The 23,937-nt window shown below is 43.7% G+C and overlaps 1 protein-coding gene across 2 annotated transcripts; it reads left to right on the top strand.

Annotated features, from left to right (window-relative positions):
* Positions 1-4,865: 4,865 nt before the first annotated feature.
* On the top strand, positions 4,866-23,743 carry wdr81 (WD repeat domain 81). 2 transcript variants are annotated; one of them, XM_054794408.1, is made up of 13 exons: positions 4,866-5,157; positions 5,647-6,155; positions 8,132-9,756; positions 9,835-11,688; positions 11,783-11,890; positions 12,005-12,204; positions 12,314-12,495; positions 12,953-13,118; positions 13,438-13,603; positions 15,368-16,180; positions 16,583-16,728; positions 16,901-17,083; positions 21,866-23,743. In XM_054794408.1, the coding sequence occupies exons 2-13, from the start codon at positions 5,794-5,796 to the stop codon at positions 22,190-22,192; spliced, it is 6,132 nt and encodes a 2,043-aa protein (XP_054650383.1). In that variant the 5' UTR covers positions 4,866-5,157; positions 5,647-5,793; the 3' UTR covers positions 22,193-23,743. The 2 variants fall into 2 exon arrangements, with proteins under 2 accessions (XP_054650383.1, XP_054650382.1); XM_054794407.1 differs by having other exon boundaries at positions 8,132-11,688.
* Positions 23,744-23,937: the final 194 nt, after the last annotated feature.

Genomic DNA, 23,937 nt, shown 5'->3' with positions numbered 1-23,937 from the left:
TTGGATGTGCAATGGAAGGAGGAGGGAGAGAGTCCCACGCAAATAAAGACGAGAGAGAGAGAGTGAGAGAGAGAGACAATGGCAAAGGAGGCGGGGCAAGGTCACTGTGAAAGGCGCGACATATAAAATAATTAATATTCAATTTAAAACAACGCAGAAAGCCTATTTTATATGTTCCTTAAATTGTATTTGTATTACTTTAATCAAGTTATTTGTATTAATTAATTTCCCCCACACAATGCAGTATTTTAATCATACCAATAATAACATTATTATTATTATTGTTATTATATTTTTGTTTTATTATTATTATTATTATTATTATTATTATATAGTCTATATATTATATAATACATATTATTATGACAATATTATGACAATAAAACTCTCTTGAATCTTGAATCTTATATACATTATATAAGACATCAATTATTTTTTCCACACGTAAAAACCATAAAACCATAACCATAAAACTTGACTAGAAAAATTATATTTTTATTAATTCTTTTTTCCTGCACACTACACTATTTTAACAAGAATTAATAATAGTAATAATAATGCTACAACAACAATAATAATAATGATAAAAATAATAATCATCGCTTAAAAGCTGAAATGTTGCTTTTATTCAATCAATTGGGTTGGCAATTTGAGCGATAGCTAGACACAAAAATGGTACTTACTATATACCTACTTATTTATATTTAATAAGTTAGTAATTGTTAAACAATACTGTGTTAGTCAAGTCAGAATTGTATTTATCTCATTCCTTTTTTAGCATTCACTGACCACTTTAATAGTTTACAGTACACAGGCCCATACAGTACCAATTGATGTGAACCACCTGTCATAAAACTGACAAAGCATAAATATGTTATAAATCTTTCAAAAACATGTTTAAAACTGACAAGAACATTTGCAGTTTTAAACTACAAATGTTTTTGTCAGCTGTCATTTATTTGGCAAATAACAAACTGAAACCAAATAGTCCCTTTTAGATTGGAAAATTCATGGATGATAATAATGATGTTTTAGCATCAAAATATTATGTCAATATTATGAATGCTTCTACATTCTGGTGTATTAACCATGGCCGACACATAAAGAAATATTTTGGAAATGACTTATCCTGTTAATTTAGGGCAGTTGTGGCATGCATCTTACATTGCATGGTGGTCTCACCTTATCTCTAAGGGAGAGTCCAGCCACCCTACGGAGAAAAGTCATTTCGACCGCTTGTACCCACGATCTTGTCCTTTCTGTCACGACCCCTACTCAAAGCTCATGACCGTAGGTGAGGGTAGTAAATTGAGAGCTTTGCCTTTCGGCTCAGCTCCCTCTTCACCGCACTGCAGAGTCCGCATCACTGCAGATGCCGAACAAGACCCCGAGGTGCTAAAACTCCTCCACTTGGGGCAGGATCTCATCCCTGAACCGCAGATGGCACTCCACTCTTTTCCGAGCGAGAACCGTGGAATCGAACTTGGAGGTGCTGATTCTCATCCCAGCCGCTTCACACTCGCCTGCGAACCGATCCAGTGAGAGTTGAAGGTCACGGCTTGTTGAAGGCAGCGGGACCACGTCATCTGCAAAAAGCAGAGACCCAATCCTGCAGGCACCAAATGGGAACCCTTCTACACCCTGGCTGCGCCTAAAAATTCTGTCGATAAAAGTAATGAACAGAATCGGTGACAAAGGGCGGCCGTGGCGGAGTCCAACACTTACTGGAAATGGGTCCGACTTATTGCCGGCAATGCAAACCAGTGACACTGGTCATACAGGGAATGAACCGGCTGAATTTGGTGGTCTGGTACCACATATTCCTGGAGTACTCCCCACAGAATTCCTTGAGGAACACCACTGAATGCCTTCTCCAAGTCCACAAAACACATGTAGACTGGTTGGGAAAATTCCCATGCAGCCTCAAGGACCCTGCCGAGAGTGTAGAGCTGGTCCACAGTTCCACGACCGGGACGAACACCACACTGCTCCTCCTGAATCCGAGATTCCCTGAGATTTCCAGAACCCCTGAATAGAACTTACTAGGAAGGCTGAGAAGTGTGATCCCACGAATTCTAAGATTCTTGTGTGGGGTTGAACACAACAGTATAGTTATGGATCAGTGAGGCACGCTGACACCCAGTGAGCCTAGATGACTCTATCACCACACATACTGTACAGTATATAAATAGAGCTAGATCGGCCAGGGATGCCTTCATTTGAATTTGCTGTTCACAGCCTCTTTTTGGAAGAAGAGCAGGCAGAATGACATATGTCCTTCTGGTTTTTTGCCCATGTGTTATTCTCTTACAGCTGAATATGGTGCCGTTTTGTGTGCTTTAAAGTATTTCACCTATTTGTTATCTGTTCTGTGGTGGCCCTTTGGATTTGCATATGAATATGGTAATTCAAATCCCCCGGGAAACTTAAAGCATCCCTGTGCCTTTTTAGCCTCAGTCACAAAAATGCCACTTAGGTGTCATGTGCTGAGATAGATATTATGAGATTGAAATGTTCTTTTCTAGAATTTTGGTGTCTAATAATGACTTTGATGTTGTGACTATCCCAGACGGACCAATTAAACTTAAGAAATAATGTTCTTTTTACAATTGCAAAACAAAGAAAAGCCAACACGTTGTGTAAACTGTAAATAAACACAGTTTTATGTCAACATGTCCTAATGACATAATGACGGGGAGGGAAGATCATACAGTGTACCCAGCTTTCACTTCATGATGCTGAAATCTGCCCTGGGGAGGACACTTCACTTCCATGAATGTCAATGATCACATAATGACGGCAATGATTAGACTGTCATGAAGAGTTCAAAAATCGAAGAATCAAAGGCTAAAAATAAGCATGATAAAATTCTTTCCAGATACCAAATGCTATGATTCATGGTGATACATATCTTACAGAGTACTGTAGAATGTCGTGAACACCGTGTAAAAGTTTTGGAGGTGATGGGTGTGTAAAAATGTACCAAAGTTATACTTTTCTCATATCAGACTTTTTTTTGGACTCTCATTGTAGGATAACTTGAAAAATGACTGACATGAATATGAGACGGTATTACAGCCTGAAAAGACAGATCGAGTCTAGAGCGAGGGTCACCAATTGGCAAACAGCAGTGCAAGTCCGGACCCAGACGCTGTCCTATCCGGACCTGGACGTATTGTCAAGAAATGAGGTATTTAACATTTTTATGGTGTGCATCTAGTTTGACTGGCGCAGCATTTTTAGACTTTTAGACGACAGAGGTCCTCAACCTGCGCTGCTGCCGCCCTGTTTGGCCCCGCCCACGGACATTCATACCTATGGACAATTCAGAGTCTCCAGTTAACCTAACATGCATGTTTTTGGAATGTGGGAGGAAGCCGGAGTACCCGGAGAAAACCCACGCACGCACGGGGAGAACATGCAAACTCCACACAGAAATGCAATAGCAATTATTCCAGATCTCCGTACTGTGTGGCCAACATGCTAACCACTATAACCATAACAATATACAAAGACATTTATTTTACTCTGACGTCACCTTGGGGTCAAAGTTGGGCTCTGGATATCACTGCCAGCAGCTGCATAAAATAACTAAGGCAAAACTAAGATAACAAACTTTCTCACTGGGGATGGTGAAAAAAACTTGACAGACTAGGGTGACCAAACATCCTGTTTTCCCAGGACATGTCCTGTTTTTTTAGAAAGTGATGAAAATATCCTGGTTTTGGTATTTCATATTTGTAGTTACTTATTTGTCCAGGAAGAGAGCTGCTGTTTTCTAACAGGCCAATACAGTGAGTAATAAAGGAGTAATAAAACATGTTGAGTAACCTCTGAGAAGCCTATCTGAATATATGTCTTTGGTTATATAGGCATATAACAATTTTCTATCTGTACAGAGGAGGCATATTTGAAATACATTGAAATTATAAGGCATCTTATCAGTTCAAAAGTCGCAGAAAAATAAGCAGTCAGCCCAATATGAACGATCCATTCGAAACCTGACCCATTCATTCACTGCCCAACAGCTGATCATAAATGTCCTCCCAGTCATGCGTGCGGGACGTTCGAAAGTTAGCGCCCTCTAGGCAGCCGTACCTCCGTTGCAAACAGTCCCTTAAATACATAGTTTATGATGGCCACAGTTTGATTTCTGGAACAGATCAATTCACTTTGCATTATTTTCTATGGGATTTCTTTTTTTTAATACACCAACTTGGAATCTGATGGGGGTTCCATTGTAACATTTTAGCAACCAAATATGGTTCCCTCTTTTCACACATTGTCCACGCCACCTTGTGGACGTTAGGTTTACTACATCATGATGTTTTTCCACTAAACTCTCAAATGTATTGTCATTATTTTTTCATTTTGAGCATGTCTTTCAATATATTTTACTGATGGGCAATTATATTTTGCGGGCATTTCTGACATCCCTTTCTCCAGTCATCAACGTTCTAGCACAAATGATGCGTTCCCGTTACGTCTGAAATGAGATACACTCGACAAGATCTCCTGCGGGAGTGTTCGAGCTTGAAGCCCGTTAAAAAAAGTTTCAAGCCTGTTGCTCCCAATATCCACCTCCAATATGTTTTTTTAATCCAGAAAGTTTACTTTACTGCTTCTTTCTTATTTCTTCTCAAGATTCAAGGATCAATGCAGAAACATCAACCGTGCACACACAATCACTCAAAAGGCACCACTTTAGGAATACTGTCTCTGCGATTCTTTAGGGCAACTGAAGGAAGTGTTGTTTCATAAAAAGCAAACGTTTAATCACGATTTAGCAACAAACGTAACCGAATAATCATTTGTTGACATGTGATGATTCTACTTCCGATTGCTTTTATCTGGGTCACGTGAGTTTCACGACAAGATGGGGCTGGTGTTGTGTCACGTGAGTTGCCGCTTCTCAAACATGGCTGCTGAATTCTTGCAGAGTCAAACACCACAGCCGTCGAGCTGGCTTCCATCTGCCCACTGACACGCATCACTGGCCGCAGCAGATGGAGTGGACACATGTCGCCACTGTGTCCTCATTTTACCGATGTTAAATATCCTTGAAACTTACAATGCAAGACCGTGCGACTCTTCTGCTGTTAGCATAACGCTAGCTAGCGCTTTCAGCTAGCTGTCAAGTGCTGCAAGTTTTCCGAGGTGAGCGAAGCATTCATTGTGCCTTATTGTTGTTTTGTCATTACTAATTGGGACTTGATCACCCATTTTTGGGGATGGAGTCGCTTGTATGTTGATTTTAGCTAAATGTCGACGTAAAAGTGACGCTTATGTTGCCTTGCTAACAGCCAAAAGTGTTCTTGTGGCTTCCTGTACGTCCCAAACAGACACCCCTCTCTCTGTTTTCCTTGATTTGATTTAGATTTTAAATTTAGCACTAACAAACATCTACAGGGCATGTTGCAATACTCCAATGATGAAATGAAGTCAGTTTTTTCAGTGCTATATGTATAAGATTTTTGCTTGCAACTGCAAAAGTTATTGACCCAACTATTGGCAGTGCAGTTCAGTGCTATGCGTTTATGGGGTAGTAATCACGTGAGCTCAGGCTTAAGTATGCAATCATGTGCTTACATGGTATGCTTGTACTGCCACAGCATCCTGTCATGTGTTTTTCTTCTGTCCTCTCAGGACATGTGTGAGAAGCCATTAAATCTTCGCTTGTGGTTAAGGATACCTTCCTGCCTCTGTGTGAAAGTCATTTCCGGGTGGCGATAAGGTGAATGCAGCAGGACACGTTACAGCTCTGAGCAAGTTGGATTCCTGCGGAGGCTGACAATGGATTGGCTCGTGCGTGAAGTGGAAAAAGACTTGGGGATCGACCGAAGGCAGCTGGGCTCCGGGCCTCGTCCCCAGGAGCTTGTTGCTTTGGTGCCCACACGCTGGTTGACAGCCCTAAGGGAGAGAAAACTCATGCGCTTTGCCCGTTTGGACAGCATCAGCGAGGCGGAAATTTGGACATACCTTCAGTGTTCCCAGGCTAAATTGCCCCCAGGCTGGACACGAGTGTGTGTACAGGGTCTGAGGAAAAGCAAGCTGAGCTACAAACTGGTCAGAGACCCGTGTCTTCAACCAAGTGACACATCAATAAAGGAGTCCTACGTGAGCACCATGCAGCTCGTGTCACAGCATAATGTCAGGTATTAAACACTCGTAATGATCTCAAATGTCACAGTACATGTTATGTAGAAATATTTTCTGTTGTTTTGAGATGTTTCCCGTGGCAGTTTCAAAATAACAGGGAAGTATCATTTCTCAAAGGAGTGTTGGGCAATTGCATCCGTTTCTGTGGTTTGTCACTGTTTTTGATAGGGCAGCAACTAACGATGATTTTCTAAGGCGATTGATCTGAAGCTTGTTGTTTCGATCGGTGAATCAGTTCAGTCAATCAGCCCTAGACGGACCAAATCAATACGAACCAAACAAGAACAGTTAGTGTTTTGAGCCGCAAAGTATCGGAAAAGAGGCAGAAATGTTGATCACTGCTTTCCAAAGTCTAAGCTGGTGTATGTGTGTGAATATCTTGTTTTGCTTAATAGGTCTGCTTTCATGGATGACTAAAAATATTGATATTTGAGAGGCTGAAATCAGAGAATATTTCCATTTTTAAATTTAAAAATAAACTAGGGATGCTTCGATCGATTGGCCATCGATCAGTATCGGCCGATTTTTGTATAAAAGCATGTGATCGGCGTATGCCGATAAATGCCTTTCAATGCTGATCACCTGTGGGACGTACTAATGCAACTTGCAGCCTGGAGTGATCCCTGAGTGTAGTGTAGTGCCTTGCCCTAACGTCTTGGGCAGCGTCCTCCTCACACTTTGCTTCACACTGCGCTGGCGTGCCAAAACAAAACAAACATGCTTGCTGTGTGGAACGTACCCCTGGCCAATAGCCATCCATCCATTTTTTTATAACGCTTTTCCTCATTAAGGTCGCGGTGGTATGCTGGAGCCTATCCCAGCTGACTTCGAGCGACAGGCGGGGTACACCCTGGACTGGTCGCCAGCCAATCTCAGGGCACACTACATTTAATGAAGTGTAACGTTTTGCCAGCGTTTGGTCAAAGTACATGTTTTGAATGCAGCAAAATGCGTTTGGTGCACAATGAGGTGTTCTACTTCGGGAATCAGCTGAAACGTGAGTTCCACAGTTTTGCATTATTTATTTGTCTTTTTCAAGTCGCAAAACAACTATGCACAAACGGGCTGAAATTAACATCAGATTGTGTTTTATACACAACGGGCACAAAGAAAGTATTTGATCGTGTAGCTCACGACACACACAGCGAGCAAGTAGTGCGCACAAGTGCCACAAGCCCCACCTCTCGTCACTGAGACAAAGAAACTGAGTGACTGAAGGGAGGGTTCACTCTCTCCGTTCATTCCGCTATAGAGTCAATGCGCCCAGGTGTTAATGGCGTTGTTCAGAGTGAAACCTATTGTCATCCAGGCTGTTTGGTAGAGGGCGAGGAGTAAAACAAACATGCATGCACGTCAATATACTGAGGCTGGCAAAATGATCAACTTCGTTTTTATTTATCATGCGATTCATTGATTTATTGATTATTGTGACAGGCCTAGTGGTCAGTATCGATATTGGCCTATTTCATTCTTGGATGATTGGTATCGGGATCGGAAGCATAAAACCCTGATGGGAGCGTCCCTGAAAGACATTAAGTGAATACCAAAGCATAAATAATGAATAAATAATGACTTACCTCAAATGCTTCAGTTTTTTCCCCCACTAAGAGAAAAAAAAATCAGGCCGTGCCACAAGTTAGTAGGCATGTCCAGGCATGGTGCCTGTAAAGCTGAAGCTTACAGTGGAGTTCAATGAGAAAGCAGTGTTGTATGCAGTGCAGAGCATATACTGTAGTTATGGACAGGATATAGTGTACTATGAGAAAGTAAATTTGTTTGTGTTGAACAACATTTATGGTACGTAAAATTTATTGTGGTCATGATCATGCATAGGACTTTTCTAGGGTTGGATCTGCAGGTGTATCTGATATTGTGGCTGGTGTGTGCATTTAAGTGATTAAGCTAACTGTTTTTGTGTTGTAATTATACTGTACAGGACTGTCATACTGTATGTTTGTTTTATATGTTCTAGGAATCTGTGGCGTGAAGCGTATTCCAAACTTGTGCAGCCCTATGCCAGAACCACTGAGCAGATGCACGTTACAGCTGTGGACGCAGTGCGGCATGCCCTGCAGAAGCTCTTCAACTCCACATTCATCTCATGTGACAAAGTGTCACCGTCCCTCTCTCCAGCCAGAGAGAAGGAGAGAGAAAACTTCTTGCCGTCCACTCTGTCCACGTCTTCAAAGTCTCACCCGGTGTGTCCCAATGTGCTATCTGCAGAGTGTCTGCTGGAGACATCTGAGATGCTTTATGTGGTTCTACCTTACACTCAGTATTCACTTTATGACATTGTCTCCTTCAGCCCAGCCAAGCTAGCCAACAGTCATGCTAAAGTCTTGTTCATTCTCTATCAGTTGCTAACAGCGATGCAGGCATGTCACACTGCAGGATTGCCCTGTGGCGATCTCTCTTTGCTGGATGTTGCAGTTGATGAGAAGCTCTGCAGCCGTCTTAAACTCAACCTCGCCCATTTTGAGGAACTGGGGGCTGATGGGCCTCCAAGCAATGACATCGCTGGGAGGCAGTTGCCAAAAAGTGCCATGAAAAGGGGCAACGCCTGTTCAAGCCAGAACCAAATGCTTTGCAAGGACTGCTTTGATGACCTCAAGACTTTAGTACTTGACTGGGTCCATGGGCGGGTCAGTAACTATACCTACTTGATGGAACTCAACAGGTTAGCGGGGCGGCGAGAGGGAGACCCAAATTACCACCCAGTGCTGCCATGGGTGGTGGATTTTACTGTGCCATTTGGAAAATTCAGAGACCTCAGAAGGTCCAAGTTTAGGCTCAACAAGGGGGATAAGCAGCTTGACTTCACCTATGAGATGACCAAAGAGGCTTTGGCGGCTGCAGTGAGCAACGGTATAGCGGGAGTTGGTGTAGGAGGAGACCTCAGTGGATCTGTCAGTGCGAGTGGGGCCGGGCAGTCAGATCACCTTCATGTACCTCATCACATATCAGATGTGCTCTCTGACATTACGTACTATGTCTACAAAGCTCGGCAGACACCTAAATCGGTGCTGTGCAGCCACGTGAGGTCCCAGTGGGAGCCTAATGAGTACCCCTCCAATATGGAGCGCATGCAGAGTTGGACCCCCGATGAGTGCATTCCCGAATTCTACACAGACCCTTCTATTTTCCGCTCGATACACCCTGACATGCCAGACCTAGATGTGCCTTCCTGGTGCAAGTCCTGTGAGGTATTTATTGCGGTCCATCGACGCCTCCTGGAAAGCAGGGAGGTGTCCCAGAACCTGCATCATTGGATAGACCTCACTTTTGGCTACAAGCTTTCAGGTAAAGAAGCAGTCAAAGCCAAGAATGTGTGTTTGCACCTAGTGGACAACCACACCAATCTGACGACTTATGGTGTGGTCCAGTTGTTTGACCAGCCCCACCCGCCTCGCTTATCTGCTTCTCAGTATGCCCCAGCCGAACCGCCTTTTCTTGGGCTCGCTGCTCTTAATGTGCCTTCTCTACATATCCCACAAATCAACACGGTGTCTGACTCGGTGGATGGAATGGTGCCAGAGTCCACGGGTTGTGAATCCAGTGGCTGGACCATGGTAGACAGAGATGAAGAGCTTGAACAAGGTACAGAAGCCCTGGATTCATTAATGTCCACTGGGTCGTCTAATGCTGCATCCTCTGTTCCGTTGTCAACTATTACAGCAGGGGGGAAGATGGGAGACACAGCACTTGTATCCCAGTCCCCTACATCCTTCGCTGGTGATGCCACAAGCAGTTTAGGCCCTGGTTTACGCAGTGTCATGCTCCAAAGAGGTGGACCAGTGAATAAAAAGCACGGGGAGGGAAGTGCAACCACCACCAATGCTGAGGATGTCAAGATCATTCTCCCTGAGGGTTTCAACCCGCTGCAACCCTTGGAAGAGCTGGAGAAGTTGAACAACTTCCTGGTAAAGAGTTTGCATGCACAAGTGTCACAGTCACCTGGAGCAAGTGAAGCCACAAGTGAAGTTGGGTTGATCGAAACTCCACCCTCTCTCACGCAGCTCTACCAAAGAGATATGCAGGCTCTTGGCGTACTCATTGCTGAGATATTTTATTCCTCAAAAGTAAGAGGGTTAAAACCAGGTGCTCCCCTCAGACAACGTTTCGGTGCCGTTATAAAAATGTGCTCCTTTGGCCTTCGTGATGTCCCACTCCCTTTACATCACGCTCTCCAGAAACTGCTACTAATAGAGAAGCACTCCGAAATAGAGCTTGGAATAGTGGGTCATTGTCCACGTCCGCTTCTTTTCAACTATCATCCCATCTGTGATGGCCTTCCTCCTCCAAACCCCACGCAGTTACTGAACACATTCATTACCCCATTTCCTTTCCCTTCATATTTTGCTGCACTCCATCACTTTATTGTTTCTTTCCATGACAAGATGGAGACTGTGTGTAGCCTTCAAGGAAGAGACGTTGTCTTCCACTTGTGGCAGCAGTTAGAAGTACTTTTGCGAAACAACATAACACCTGAGGGCCTTGAGATTCTCTTACCCTTCATCCTGGCCATTATGCTTGACGAGTCCACCGCTGTCTATGCCGCTTGGTACTTGTTTGAGCCAATCTCAAGAGTCCTTGGTCCAAGAAACGCAAACAAGTTTCTTCTGAAGCCACTGGTCAACGTCTATGAGAACCCTCACTGCCTGCGGGGACGTTTCTATCTCTACACCGACTGTTTTGTTCTGCAGCTCATCATGAGGCTCGGCCTGCAGGCCTTTCTCTCTAACTTGCTCCCCCACGTGCTGCAGGTCCTCACTGGCTTCGAAAGCTGTTCCTCTGGTTCTGCCGGGGAAGTTTGTAAAGAGATGCGCAGTGGCACTTGTAACCTAGGAGAGGAGGAGGAAGAGGGCTTTCAGACTGGTGACGTACGCTCCTCTTCTGGGTCAGTCAGTGGGAACATGGGTGGTGGCAACGGGGGTAGTGGAGTTGTCGGTGCGGTGGGAGACACTGGGCTGGTTGACTACTCCTCCGGCATCAGTCTCAACGATCAGGTGTTTCTCTCCGAGTCTGAAGACTTTCAGAACGGGTTCTACATTAACAGCGGCACAGGGGGCGACAGCGGAAAACAGGCAGCGCAGAACTCTGCAGCGAAGGACCAAGACCAGGAGTCTCTGAGCGTGGGAAAGCTTAGCGACAAAAGCAGTACAAGCGAACTCTCATTAGGCGATGGGGACTCGATGCGAGATCGAGCCAGTCTCAAATCGGCAGACAGCACCCAGGATCTGAAACAAGCCAGCGAGGGAGAAGAAGGAGGAGAGGTGGATGACGAGGAGATGACCGAAGCTAATGATTGTAAACTGGGTGCAGACGACACTTCTACCCCCAAGTTGGAGCTGACTTTCTCTGGTTGCACAGAAGATTCAGGGGCTACTGTTGCTACTCTGGAGAATGAGTTTGTGAACAGAATGGTGCTGGAGGAGACAGAGAAAGGTATTATGGAGGAGCAGGAGGAAGAGGCAGACCATGGGCCGCCATCAGAGGATTGGCAGGAGAAGGAGCAAAAAATTATCTTAGGTGAGCATTTGGGCTTCTTTTGTTTAAAGATCATGTCCATTAAGTCCATATTTATTTGAGTAAAAATCCCACATAAACACATCTCCATTCACAGACACAGTCTGCAAGACAGTCCGCTGGCTCTCAGCCAAACTTGGACCAACAGTGACGTCTCGATGTGTGGCCAGAAACTTGCTTCGATTACTCACAAACTGTTACATCGGTGCGTCGACATTAAATGTTAAATGGAATTGCATTATCTTAAATGTGTCGCAGTACTGAAGCACACTTCCCTCTCTCGCTCTCATTGTCACTCTCTCTCACACTCTACCCCAAGACCCTGAGAGCCACCAGTTTGTAACTCCTAGACCTGAAGAGACCAACCTGGAGAGCGTGGGAATGGGCAGCGTGTATGAGAAGAGACCAGTGGTTGGCGATGAGACAGCCGGACCTGTGTTGGACTGCCTGATTTACATCGCTCAGCTTTACGGAGAACCTGTGCTCACGTATCAGTATCTCCCCTATATAGGATACCTGGTAAGAGCTTGTCACAAGCAGATATAATGGAATACTCACTCACAAGCACATTCAACCTTATTTGTAAAGTTCTAATTGTCATATGGGCTTCAAATGCGTATGTCTGCAGGTGTCTCCACCTTCTTCACAGCGTCTCAACACGCGCAAGGAGGCCAGCCTGCTGGGTGCTGTTGCACTCACACAGAAGATCATTGTCTTTCTTTCTGACACCACGCTCATGGACATGCTCATGAAAATTAACCAGGATGTGCTTCTGCCACTTCTCGACCTGCTTACCAACCCCCACATGGGGTAAGAAGCACGTTAATATGCAGCAGCATGCCAAACTGCCGTATTGGTGTTTGTCAAGAACATCACAGGGCAATCTCTAATCTCTTACACAATCCGTTCTGGTACGCTCGTCTTTGATGATGCTGGAGTCCAACTCCTTTTAATGCAGGGCATTTGTTTAATTTCCTGTGTATAAATTTCTCTTGTGACCCCCCTGGTCATGGTTTTGTACAAGCTGATGCCAAAAATCCAAAGACAAAGCACAACGCAGGCATAATGTTAATCTGCTGCTTGCTGAAGTGAGCTCTAATAAAATATTCTTATGCTTCGTCTGACATCACATGACGGTGTTTATACTGCCAGTGCGAGACTAAATGGGGCATTGGAATGTAGAGGTTCCACTGTACTTGTTGTCTTTTGTTTTCATGGCTCCATCTGAATAGTTTGTATGTTCATTCTCATGTTTTGCTATACGCAGGTTCCCCAGCGGGGGGCAGACTCGCACCGTCGTGTGTCTCAAGACACTTAGCCTGATGGCTCTCATCTGCCTGCGCATTGGGAGGGAGATGGTGCAGCAGCATATGGCAGACACGCTATGCCGGTTCTTTGCCGTTTTCTCCCTGCTACATTGTCTGCAGCCCCAGGTACTGGAGCATGTAACTCACACAGACTGACAAGCATCTTGTCAAGTTTATTTCTAGAACGGCAGGTAGGCCCGTCACGTCAAGCTTTATGAGAAACAAAAGAGGGAATGAAGGCAGATGAAAACATGGATAAAAATAGAAACAAGAGACAGGAACTTGGAATAGAACTGCCTGACTGACAAGGAAGGAGAAAGAGAGTATGTATTTTTGAGGATATGGTGTAAAATAGTTGATCCTCTTGTGGCAAATTAGAAAAGTTTCTCTTTGTAATAATACTTTTCTTAAGCAAGGAGTTCTGACCGATTCCTCTACACTGTAGATTGAAAGTGCACCCCGCAGAGTTGTAGGGGAGGTGACGGTGGTGGACATTAGGACGCCTGACGAGTCCAGTGAGACGTATGAATTGGCCGTCTTGGAGGAGCTGCAGAGTGTGTTCAGCACAGAGATGGCGCATGCCTCCTACATCCCGTTTTACTGCCTCATTGGTAAGCAACACCTAATCTTCAGTCAAATACAAAAAGCAGTTGAGTCTTGTCCAAACCAGCATAGGTCTGAAATGTTTTTGGTTTAGAGATCTAAACTAAAAGGATGCAACAAAGCCGGTTCAGTTTCCATGATTTTAAAATTGACATAATGTTTGCTAACTTGCCCAACCTTTTGAGACACTTTTTTCGAGTGAGTCTCTGCAGTGTTGCCAACTTGGCGATAGTCTCGCTAAATCTGGCGACTTTCCAAACCCATGACTTATTTTCTCGAAAGCGACTAGGGACATATCTAATGACTTTTCCTGGGATCGTTAGAGACTTACAAGTGAAAGCGTGTATTTAGGCCTGTCACGATAACTAATTTTGCTGGTTGATAATTGTGCTATAAAATACCGTTTATAATCGATATAATCGACATTTTTTGAGACCACTTCATGCAGTGGGTCATATTTGAGCTAGACCACATATCTGTAGTGGCGGAGTAAAATACAATGTTGCTGATTGTCCTTCAACACGTCTTCTTTCACTCGGTTATACAGTTCAGGAATTGCTGTTTGTGACATGTGCATGTACATTCTCCCAGGCAATTTGTACTGTCTGTCAAACATTTCTAAGATTTCCCAGAATGTTGGCTTTTCAACCGCACTGAAAGGTTGTATTTCTTTCGCGATGTAGTAGTAGTCGTAGTACTTTATTTATCCCATAGCAGGGAAATTCACCTGTTACAGTAGGTAGCGAGCGACACTGTCTGTGAGCACGCACCATTTTGCGCTGTTTCGTTTTATATTTACTTTGTCGATCAAATGCCTCCGTAAGCGTTGACTGTCGGGACGAAGACTCTGCTGCACATCCACACTGAAGCTGTGGCATACGGCTTAGAAACTCTCGCTTTTGTGCCTTCATTCATATTAGCGTTTGCTTGCTAACTGCTAGCACCCTGTCTGTGTATGCACTTACTTGTAGCCCTGCCTCCACGTACTGGGACAAAGGTTGACAGGAGGTTTCATTCCACTATAGAGCTATAGATTATCGTTCGATTAATCGATTTATCAATTATCGTGACAGGCCTACACGTATTGTTCTGCAGTTCCTGAGCAGCAGCAGGTGCTACCAAGAGGGCCACCCCACCCCAAAACAGTCACAAGTGGTGACTGTGAGGTCTGGCTGTCGGTCCATGTGACATCGTTGTTCTTCTTATACCTGTCTGTCTGATTAGCGCGTCACAGGGTCCAAGCACGTGTGCTGCGTGCTTGTCGTTATAAAACATATTGCTGTGCTTTCGTTGATTACATAGTTTTATTTTACTTCTCAGTAGCTTGCTTCAGACACAATTCAAAACTCCCTCACCTTTTGTTTCTCTCCAGTGAGCGTCTGAAAGCCAGACAGTAAGCATCGCGTGTTAAATCTAAAAGGTGGCTGGGATTGCTATCAACAACCTAGGCCTACATAATTTTCCCCACTGAGTCAATGCCATGGATTTGACAGTGTGTTCGATTGTGTGATGGGAGAACGTTGTGTGATAAATTAAACAAGTAGGCCTAACTGCAAGATAAAGGGTGGAGGATGCAGGCGAGTACGGATGTAATTATTACGCTCTCTAGATTTTAAGAGGCCCTGACCGAGATAAATATTAGTTATTTTTATTTTGATGAAGTGATGGCCAATTTTAAAGGGACGTCTTTGTGATTCAACTATGTATTGTCTTTGACTGATTGGAATATATACAGTTTGCAGTGTCATTGGTGTGTATTTGGGGTTCTTTAGGTGATCTGGCAGTCCGGAAACTGGTACCCAACCATGAACTGGTCTGGCAGTTGGCGTCTTCATACCATCAGAGTGTCAGTCATGGCTTGCCAGAAGCAAACACTCTTTCAAAAATGGACTTGCCTCCATCCTCCTCTGGTTTTAGCAGGCCCCCGGGGTGCAGCCCCTTCCCCTCACCTTCAATTAGCTCAACCCCACTGGGAGACACACTCCCAGAGTCGGGAACATTTGGAAGCCACCTGGTAGGAAACCGTATCCAAGTGTCAAGGGAGTCTTATTATAGTGGTAGCCCTAACATGGGGTTGGCCGGCTCCTGGGGATGCTCCAACCATACCACGCCCATTAACACCACTGCCTCTGTCGTCACCACTTCATCCATCGCTACAGCACCCTTCTCCTCATCCTGGGTAACTGGACCCCCTCCAGAGGACAGCGCACTTAAGCAGGAACTGGCTCGCAGTGGTCGTTCCTTGCAGGGCAACTGGCTGGCCTACTGGCAGTACGAAATCGGTCTCAACCAGCAGGATCCTCATTTCCACTTCCACCAGATCCGTCTGCAGAGCTTCTTGGGTCACTCAGGCGCTACAAAGTGTTTGGCACCGCTGGCGGGCGAGGATTACTTTCTTTCTGGCGGTAAAGATAAAACCGTGAAGCTTTGGCCCCTCTATAACCGTGGCGACGGGACTCAGGAAGTGGAGCCTAGGCTAACATATAATGACCACCGCAAGTCAGTCTTCTATGTTGGACAACTGGAAGCTTCACAAGAGGTGATCAGCTGTGATGGAACTGTGCACCTGTGGGACCAGTTTACTGGTAAGGGGCATCATGCTTTGGTTTCCTAAACCAACACATACACCAGACACAACATTTGGGACACTTTCACAATCCAATAGTGTATTATGCTAAAGGTTCATTGTCAGGGAGTTCCTTGTTTAACAATAAGTTTATTGTAGTTTTGGTCTGCATCATACTGATTTGGTTAGCACTGCAAACGGCACCCACAATAATAAACATGTTGCATAATTTGATACCTCCCCCCATTAAAAGTGCGCATTCTTGTCTTTGTAAAGGCAGAATTTCTTTCCTGTATCTCATTAACTTGTGCGGCTGTATCTAACATAGTGTGCATGTGAAGTTACAAAGGCAGGCAAAAAAAAAACATGCAAAGCCGCTTTAATTTAAGAAACAATAATAGCTGCTCTTTTTGCGTTCCAGGGAGACAGATCCGCTCATATGAAGCAGTGGATGGGAAGAATCCAATTACAGCTGTCACCACAATGCCTGCGCCACACTGCAGCGTCGTGTTTGGAAGTGCAGATTCCGTTCTCCGCTTCATTGATCCTCGTAAACCAGGACTGCAGGTACTACATTATCTGAGCAAATGCATCACCTGGAAACCTGCATCCTCACATTGCTATTCTACTTTTGCTAAAGTCAGCCGTTTCTTTTACTGCATTGCACTAAACAGTGACTTCCCACTCGACAGTGACAAACCTTTCCATGTGACCCTCCCCACCACCCCCCACTCCCCAGCATGAATTTCGTCTGGTATACAACAACATAAGTGCCGGGCTCATCCGATACTTGGCTGTTAGCCCGACAGGACGCACAGTTGCGGCGGGTTTCTCGTCTGGCTTCATCGTTCTGCTAGATGCACGCACAGGCCTGGTTCTGAGGGGCTGGCCCGCTCACGAAGGAGATATCCTACAAATGAAGGTATTATGGACGTGTGTGTGTGTGTGAGACTTGCATTCCATCATATTATATTACATTAAATTCATAGGTGTCCTGAACTTTTTCACTTCCGAGACGTTACCGATATTGCTGCCTTGAGTCCAATACGATATCAGCACGAATGTGACTTATTTTGTAGTGTGGAATGTCAGAAAAGGCTTGATCATGTGGTATTACTCAAAAAAATCCACAATGAGGTTGGTTGTATTCAACTTCCTGTGCCACCACGAGAAACAGCTGCGACGTCTTTTGCAGACTAATAAAAAATACTGCCACACAGCCGGTGTCACACCTACTCCTTGCTACTTTATTAGCTTCACACATGCTGTTGTTGTGGTCATGTGTTCTCTGCATGCTGGATCCAGGCGCTGCTGGATAGAAGTGCTGGAGCGGAGTCTGGAATGGACTGCTTGTATTTGTGTACAGTCATCCCTCGCTACATTGCGGTTCAAACATTGCTCCCTCGTTGTTTTAAAAATGTCTTGATAAATGATCGGTGTTTCGTGGTGGACTGTGGCCAGTTATTACTCAAATGTTGAAAGACAAGTCATATGTGGTATTCTGGTCATTAGGCATCAGTAATGTTACATTAAAGATTACTTCAGATTACGTTAGCTTAACACTGCATGGAGTCAGCCGTGGCATGCCCGACATGATGAGTGGAAAAAAAAGTTCTCCTCCCTTTCCGTGTGGAAGTGGTACATTTCTGGCTTATTATTTTGTCTTTCTTCCCCACTCCATTTGAAACACTTTCTTAAAGGAAAACTGCACTTTTTTATTTTGCCCATTATCCATAATTCTTATGTAAGACATAAACACACGTATTTCTCTTTCTGTGCTTTCGAAAGATATAAAAACAGCTAAAAAGACGCAGTAATTAATGCACATAATGGGACACACCTTTTCCGCCTACAAAGCTTGCTATTAAAACACCTCTAAAAACCTCCAGCAACGTTTTATGTACATGCTGTAACCATGTAGTAACAGGCATATTTATGATAACACGTAATACTGACAGTATTTTGCCGTACTTTGGTCATTTTAAGCATTACTGGAACTTCCTTCCTGGGTGCATTGATTTCACATAGCAACATAGAAACGAACGCCTACACTTAGCATTAACTTTTCCAAACTCAAAAACAAAAAACACATCGGCAGTCGGTGCAGCTCTAATATGTAGCTTTACCTTTCGGTAGTGGCTGGTAGAGGCGTAATGAGTGAGGCGCTGTGAGCGAGTGTGTGGTGAAGCTAGCCAGCTAGCAGCTAGCCGGTGTGGTGTGGCGAGGTGTCACTAAGGCAGTAAAGTAGTTATTCAGCGTAACAATGTTAATAACAATAAAAACAATGTCACTGTACCTTGGTTACCTTGTGCAGGTCACATTATGTATATGGGGCTTTTTTTTTTCCAGAAGTCTTTATAGGCCGAATAGTTGCGTCCCATTACGTGCATTCTTAGCTGTCGCTTTCTGGCTGTTTTTATATCTTAAGAACGCGCAGGAAAGAAAAATGCGTGTGTTCATGTCTCACAATAAGGATTGTGGATGACAGGCAAAATTCCAAAAAAAGTGCAGTTTTCCTTGAAGTTTAGAACAAATAAATTGGAGGCTAACTAGTTAGCCCGGTAGCTTGTTATATGCTATGAGCGGCAGCCGTCTCTTATGTCCCTGCAGTGTTTCCGTAGCCTGCGCATTGGTGTTGCGCAGTGTAGTGTAAAGAAAGAATAATATAGGAGTGTTATTTCATGTCGATAGGGCTCTAATAATAGCAAAAAAAACATATTTAGAAAGTCAAACAGGTTTTCAATGCGGTAACTACAAAAACATTCGATCGGTCGGGTCTGGAACCAATTAACCGCGGTAAACAAAGGACGTATGTATGTATTTTATTTGCTGATATTGAATCGATACCAATATTGGATCCGGACACCCCAATATTACCTCAAAGCAAGTACTGACTAACATGAAAGAACATGGTCAAAGATTATAACCAAGTAAAGATATAAACCTGTATATCAGGGGTCTCAAACTCAATTTATCTGGGGGCCACTGGAGGGAGAGTCTGGATGAGGCTAGGCCACATCAAGTATTGGGAGTAAGGCTGGGAATCTCAGAATACCTCACGATACGATACGTGATACATGGCTCACGATAACGATAATCTTGATACGGTGATTGGGTGAACCAAATGAATAACTAAATTCATAGTGTATATTTTGCTGCATTCAGCTGGGATAGGCTCCATCTTCCTCGTGACCCAATGAGGATAAGCGGTATAGAAAATGGGTGGAATCTTTGCAGCATATGTTTAACCAGAATACAAGCAGCAATGCTGCAAAAAGAGTGAGAGTGTGTAAACAGGATTTTGGTTTAGGTGTCTGACCAACAGAAAAGCAAACACAACATCTCATGTAGAGCAACGCTATAAAGTGGAAGCATAACAAAAATACCTATTTAGTGTAGTAGTGACGTATTCACCAGAAAGAGACCGAGAATGACCGGTAAGGTTGAGCAGCACGACAATGTCAAACGTAACCGAAACACACGTCTCTTGACTGTACAACACAACATTTAACATTTCAATGGAAAAGTAAACATTTTTCTTACTAGACACAGTTTTTCCACGAGCGTGGTAAGGCACGAGGTGGCTGTTCATGCCTGTCGTGCCGCCCAACGTATTCCTGTCAGACACTTCTTCCATACTGCAAAGTCCTTGCAAAGCCAAATAGAGGCCACACTTTTGATTTGAACTACGCTGGCGTATCTTTCCATTTAACTTCAAGATTACGTAGCGTTTGTATCGTCTTCTTCTGTGACGTCCACCCAGTTTTCTGCCGTTCTGGTGAGGAGCTACTCTTAGATGACGTGTAAAATGGTGACTCGACTCAGGAACGGTGATTGAAGCCTATAGCGGCTATATTTTAATAATAATAATGATTTTAAGAAACCATTCTCAACATAAGCACTCTTAGTTCAGTGGGTGGCTTAAGCTTTCACCCCATGAGTATCATTGGCCTAACTTAGCCATCGCGTACCACATTTACAGTAATCTTTGATGTCAAGTTGCGGGCCGCAGTGTGTGACTTGTTTGAGACCGCTGCTGTATATGATCTTTGACCCAAGCTACACAAAACAGACCATAGACTATTAAAAATAATTCAAAGTATTTCAGATTCTTGCTCTGACGTACATCAGTTTGAGTGATGTTTAAGGGAATGGAAGACCGATGCTGAAGAAAAAATCTGTAGGCAAAATTTGTGTCTTTGCAACTCTTTCTTTTCTTTGAACACGTGTGTACAATGCAGAGATGTTTGAACTAGGCATGGGCATGAGGTACCTAGGTCACACAGCGTGTCATGTATTTGAGTGAAACACTGGGCCAAGATAGCGCAGCCACAAAAATTACTTTTTGGTTTTTGCATTGTTAAATGCGTGTACATGTACCAAGATACTGTAATCTCTGAGAATCCTAAAGCAGCATAAAGACGTGATTTTGTGTGTATCTGTGAGTGTTACAGAAATCTGTGGGTTCATGATATGTATTCATTTTTTTGGCAACAGATGTGGTCATGTGACCAGGCCTGCTTTTATTTTTGACACTCATGAAGAGGTCGTGGTGCGATGCTGGGAGGGTGTAGAAAGTTGTACCCGACCAATCTGTTGTCAACAGACCAAAAGGATGAGCAAACTTTATTTAACCCCAAACTAGGTCAAGGATTGTGCCTGCCGTTTTAAAGGCCTAGGTTTCTGCAAATATAGACACGGGTTACTCATTAGAAAGAGCACAAGGGCTCCCATTGGCACCCTCGTGCCACTCGTGCTCAAGACGAGGAGTGGCTGCTTTGTGTTAAGTAATAGTATCCCCAATGCACCTTGCTTAATTGCTTTAAAAAGATGTACTGTAAGATGAATGCGTTGTATTTCCCCCTTCAATGTCAAACAACTATTTTAAAGAAGAGAGCCTACTGGTGTCCAACTTTGTTTGGGGAAAAGTTGATTCATGGTTTTATTGGTAGTATCCTGACATTGGAAATTGAAAGTCAACACACTCCTGTTAAAATACCAGCCTTTTCTGGTGTTAAAGAAGTAAGACCACGATAAACCATTTTAAAACTTTTTTTTTTCCAAAAAAGACAAAATTTTATATAATTGGAAAAAGAACTGAATCTGACATTATTAGTACAATAATACTGCAGAAGTGTGCACACCCTAAAAGTAATTCTTTTTCCGTTTCCATTGCACAGTACCTACTCGGATAGATAGTTCGACTCGCTATTGATGCAGTACTAACCAAAGTTTTGCAAGTACTGCTCAGCCAGGGGTTTCCAAGTGTGCCAAGACAAGAGTGTATGGATGACGTAAAGCACCGCTTCATTATTGCCGCATCACCGTAACATTTGAGTATTGAGGGTTAGCTTGCGTTTTGTGTCAGGTGTTCAGTGTGGACTACTTTTTGCAGTTTCTGTCTGTATTATCTTGAAGTGGATAACCGACTAATGACAATGGTTTAATGAGAGCATTCAGTCTTTTACGAAAGGACTTGATCAGCTTGGCACATCTTGACTTGGCAATATTTCAGATTTCTTCCACCTTGACTGAGGCCCCAGTTCCACCTGCAGGAGCCCAAACAATTATGCCACCACTACCATGCTTGTGTTGATGCACCAAGCATACCTTTTGGAATAGATCTTAATATATCCTATAACTATAGGTTCATCCTTCCTATCGTATGTTTCAAGGACTTTCAGTCATATGTTTCACCTTTCAGGCGGCAGAAGGAAACTTGGTCATCAGTTCGTCCACAGACTACACCCTCTCCGTGTGGAAAGATCTGGAGCAAAAGCCTCTTCGCCACTACAAGTCGCAGTCCGACCCCATTCATGCCTTCGACTTTTACGGCTCCGAGATCGTAACTGGAACCATGGCCAACAAGATTGGCATCTACTCTGTGCCGGACATCTCACTGAGCCCCGTCAGCAGTACCAAGCTGAGCTCTGAGAACTTTCGGGGCACCCTGACCAGCCTGGCGGTGCTGCCCACCAAGAGGCTTCTACTTTTGGGCTCGGACAATGGCGCCATCCGCTTGTTGGCTTGATCATGAGCGAGCAACCTACATTTTGAGGCACCAACTTGAACAAGCACCAACTTATTGAAAATGTACATTTTTTTAAAGCATTTTTGGCATTTTGACATGTACAGTTTCAAGAACAATTTTTTGGGCATGCTCTGTTATTCTGTTCAAACACATGAACCAGAAAACTAGCTCAGGAAGGAAAAAACGGACCCACTTCTTTTGTAGTCTCTTTCCAAATAGACGCATATAGAGTATTTCACAAAAGTACGCAACTCACATTCCAGCAACCATTTTCAAGGACTCGGAGTAGTCAGTGTACAGCTTGTATAGCAATATAGATTTACTGTTCACTGAAAATATCGTAACACAGCCATTGTTTAAACAGCTGGCACCACAAGTGAGTATACCTCACAGTTAACATGTCCAAATTGTATCAATATTGTGTATGAGCACCACTGTCACCTTGCGCTGCCTTAAGCTTCTTGGGCATGGAATTCACCAGAGCTGCACAGGTTGGTACTGGAGCCCCTTTCCACCCCTCCATGTTGACATCACTGGTGGAGCTGGTGGATGTGAGACACCTTTCACACCTCCGCCTTTCTTCTGCTTGAGGATACTTGGTCACTGCATCACCTTCACCTTCAGCTTCCTCAGCAAGACGCTTGTTATGTTTGAGGTGTGTTTGGGCTCCTTACAATGGAAGACTGCCAAACTGCCCAGTTTCCAAAAGCAGGGGCATCATGCTCTGCTTTATAATGATACCTTACTTGTTAGATTTGACTTCAGTGACCCACTACTCTCCACTGTGGGCATTCACATCTGTAGTATTGTCTCTGGAGCATAAATTAGAAAATCTTTGCTGAAATGTGAGCAGATTTTCTCTTTTGTGAGAAACTCAACCGACACCAAAAATATCCAGCGACGCCATCTTTCGTTTCCCTTTATCTTAGAAGGCACCTGTGTGCAATGCACTGATTAAACTATGCAGTATTTGTAGATTTCTGTGTGTGTGTTTGAGTTTAATTCTATTTTTGTTGAAAATAAAAGTTGAGTTTTGCAGGATGCCTTGGCGCAGCCTCTAAAAGCGATGCTCATATTAAGATTCTTGTATTTTTTATTTTTTTTTGCATTTTCTGAACAATGTTGACCAGTTTAACAGCCCCGAGCTGTGGCAACGTTGAACTCGGAGCATCAGATCAGTCAATGCCAAGATCAACAGTTTTGTACTTCAATATTTCTATGAAAATATATTTAATAAAGGTCAATTCTTGTACAGAAAATGCACCAACAGGAGATTTGTTTTAGTCTTTAATGTGGGCTGGGTTTCACGTTAGTCATGATTTGCATGTTACTTTATGTGGTTAAACTGTCTTTTTCATACTTTTCTAATGATTTGCTCCAAGCTCACAATCATGCACTGACACGTTTTTAACTTTTTGATAGTTTGTCCTCATTGTTCAACTGAATAATCATGATATCGCCAATGATGTTTTAAGCTTATCAATTGATCCTTTTAGAGGTCTGTGGTAACCCTTATTTATCAGTTAGATAATAAAAATTCCCTCCATTTGCTTTGTGTGTCCAGTTGTTATTCAATATTCCCAGTTTTCTGCTCAGGCTGAATCATATTGGACAAAGTCCTTTCTCGTGTTTACAGAACAGCTTGTCAGCAGCCGTCGTTTGGTCTGCAAGATACTAATGGTGAAGTTATAATTCACAACATTAGTCACAATAGTTAAACGTGACTTAATCGGGTGGGAGGAACC

The sequence above is a fragment of the Dunckerocampus dactyliophorus genome, chromosome 12 (assembly GCF_027744805.1).
Source record: "Dunckerocampus dactyliophorus isolate RoL2022-P2 chromosome 12, RoL_Ddac_1.1, whole genome shotgun sequence".
NCBI classification, from domain to species: Eukaryota; Metazoa; Chordata; class Actinopteri; order Syngnathiformes; family Syngnathidae; genus Dunckerocampus; species Dunckerocampus dactyliophorus.
Note: the sequence above shows the minus strand (reverse complement) of the source record. Positions and strands in the feature narration are given on the sequence as shown.

Bases quoted from the DNA above. Each gene is read 5' to 3' on its own strand.
- wdr81 (XM_054794407.1), top strand. From the start codon at position 5,794: ATGGATTGGCTCGTGCGTGAAGTGGAAAAAGACTTGGGGATCGACCGA. The intron at 12,496-12,952 runs GTAAGAAGCACG...TGCTATACGCAG, and splicing joins CTTACCAACCCCCACATGGG to GTTCCCCAGCGGGGGGCAGA. The intron at 13,604-15,367 runs GTAAGCAACACC...GGGGTTCTTTAG, and splicing joins CCCGTTTTACTGCCTCATTG to GTGATCTGGCAGTCCGGAAA.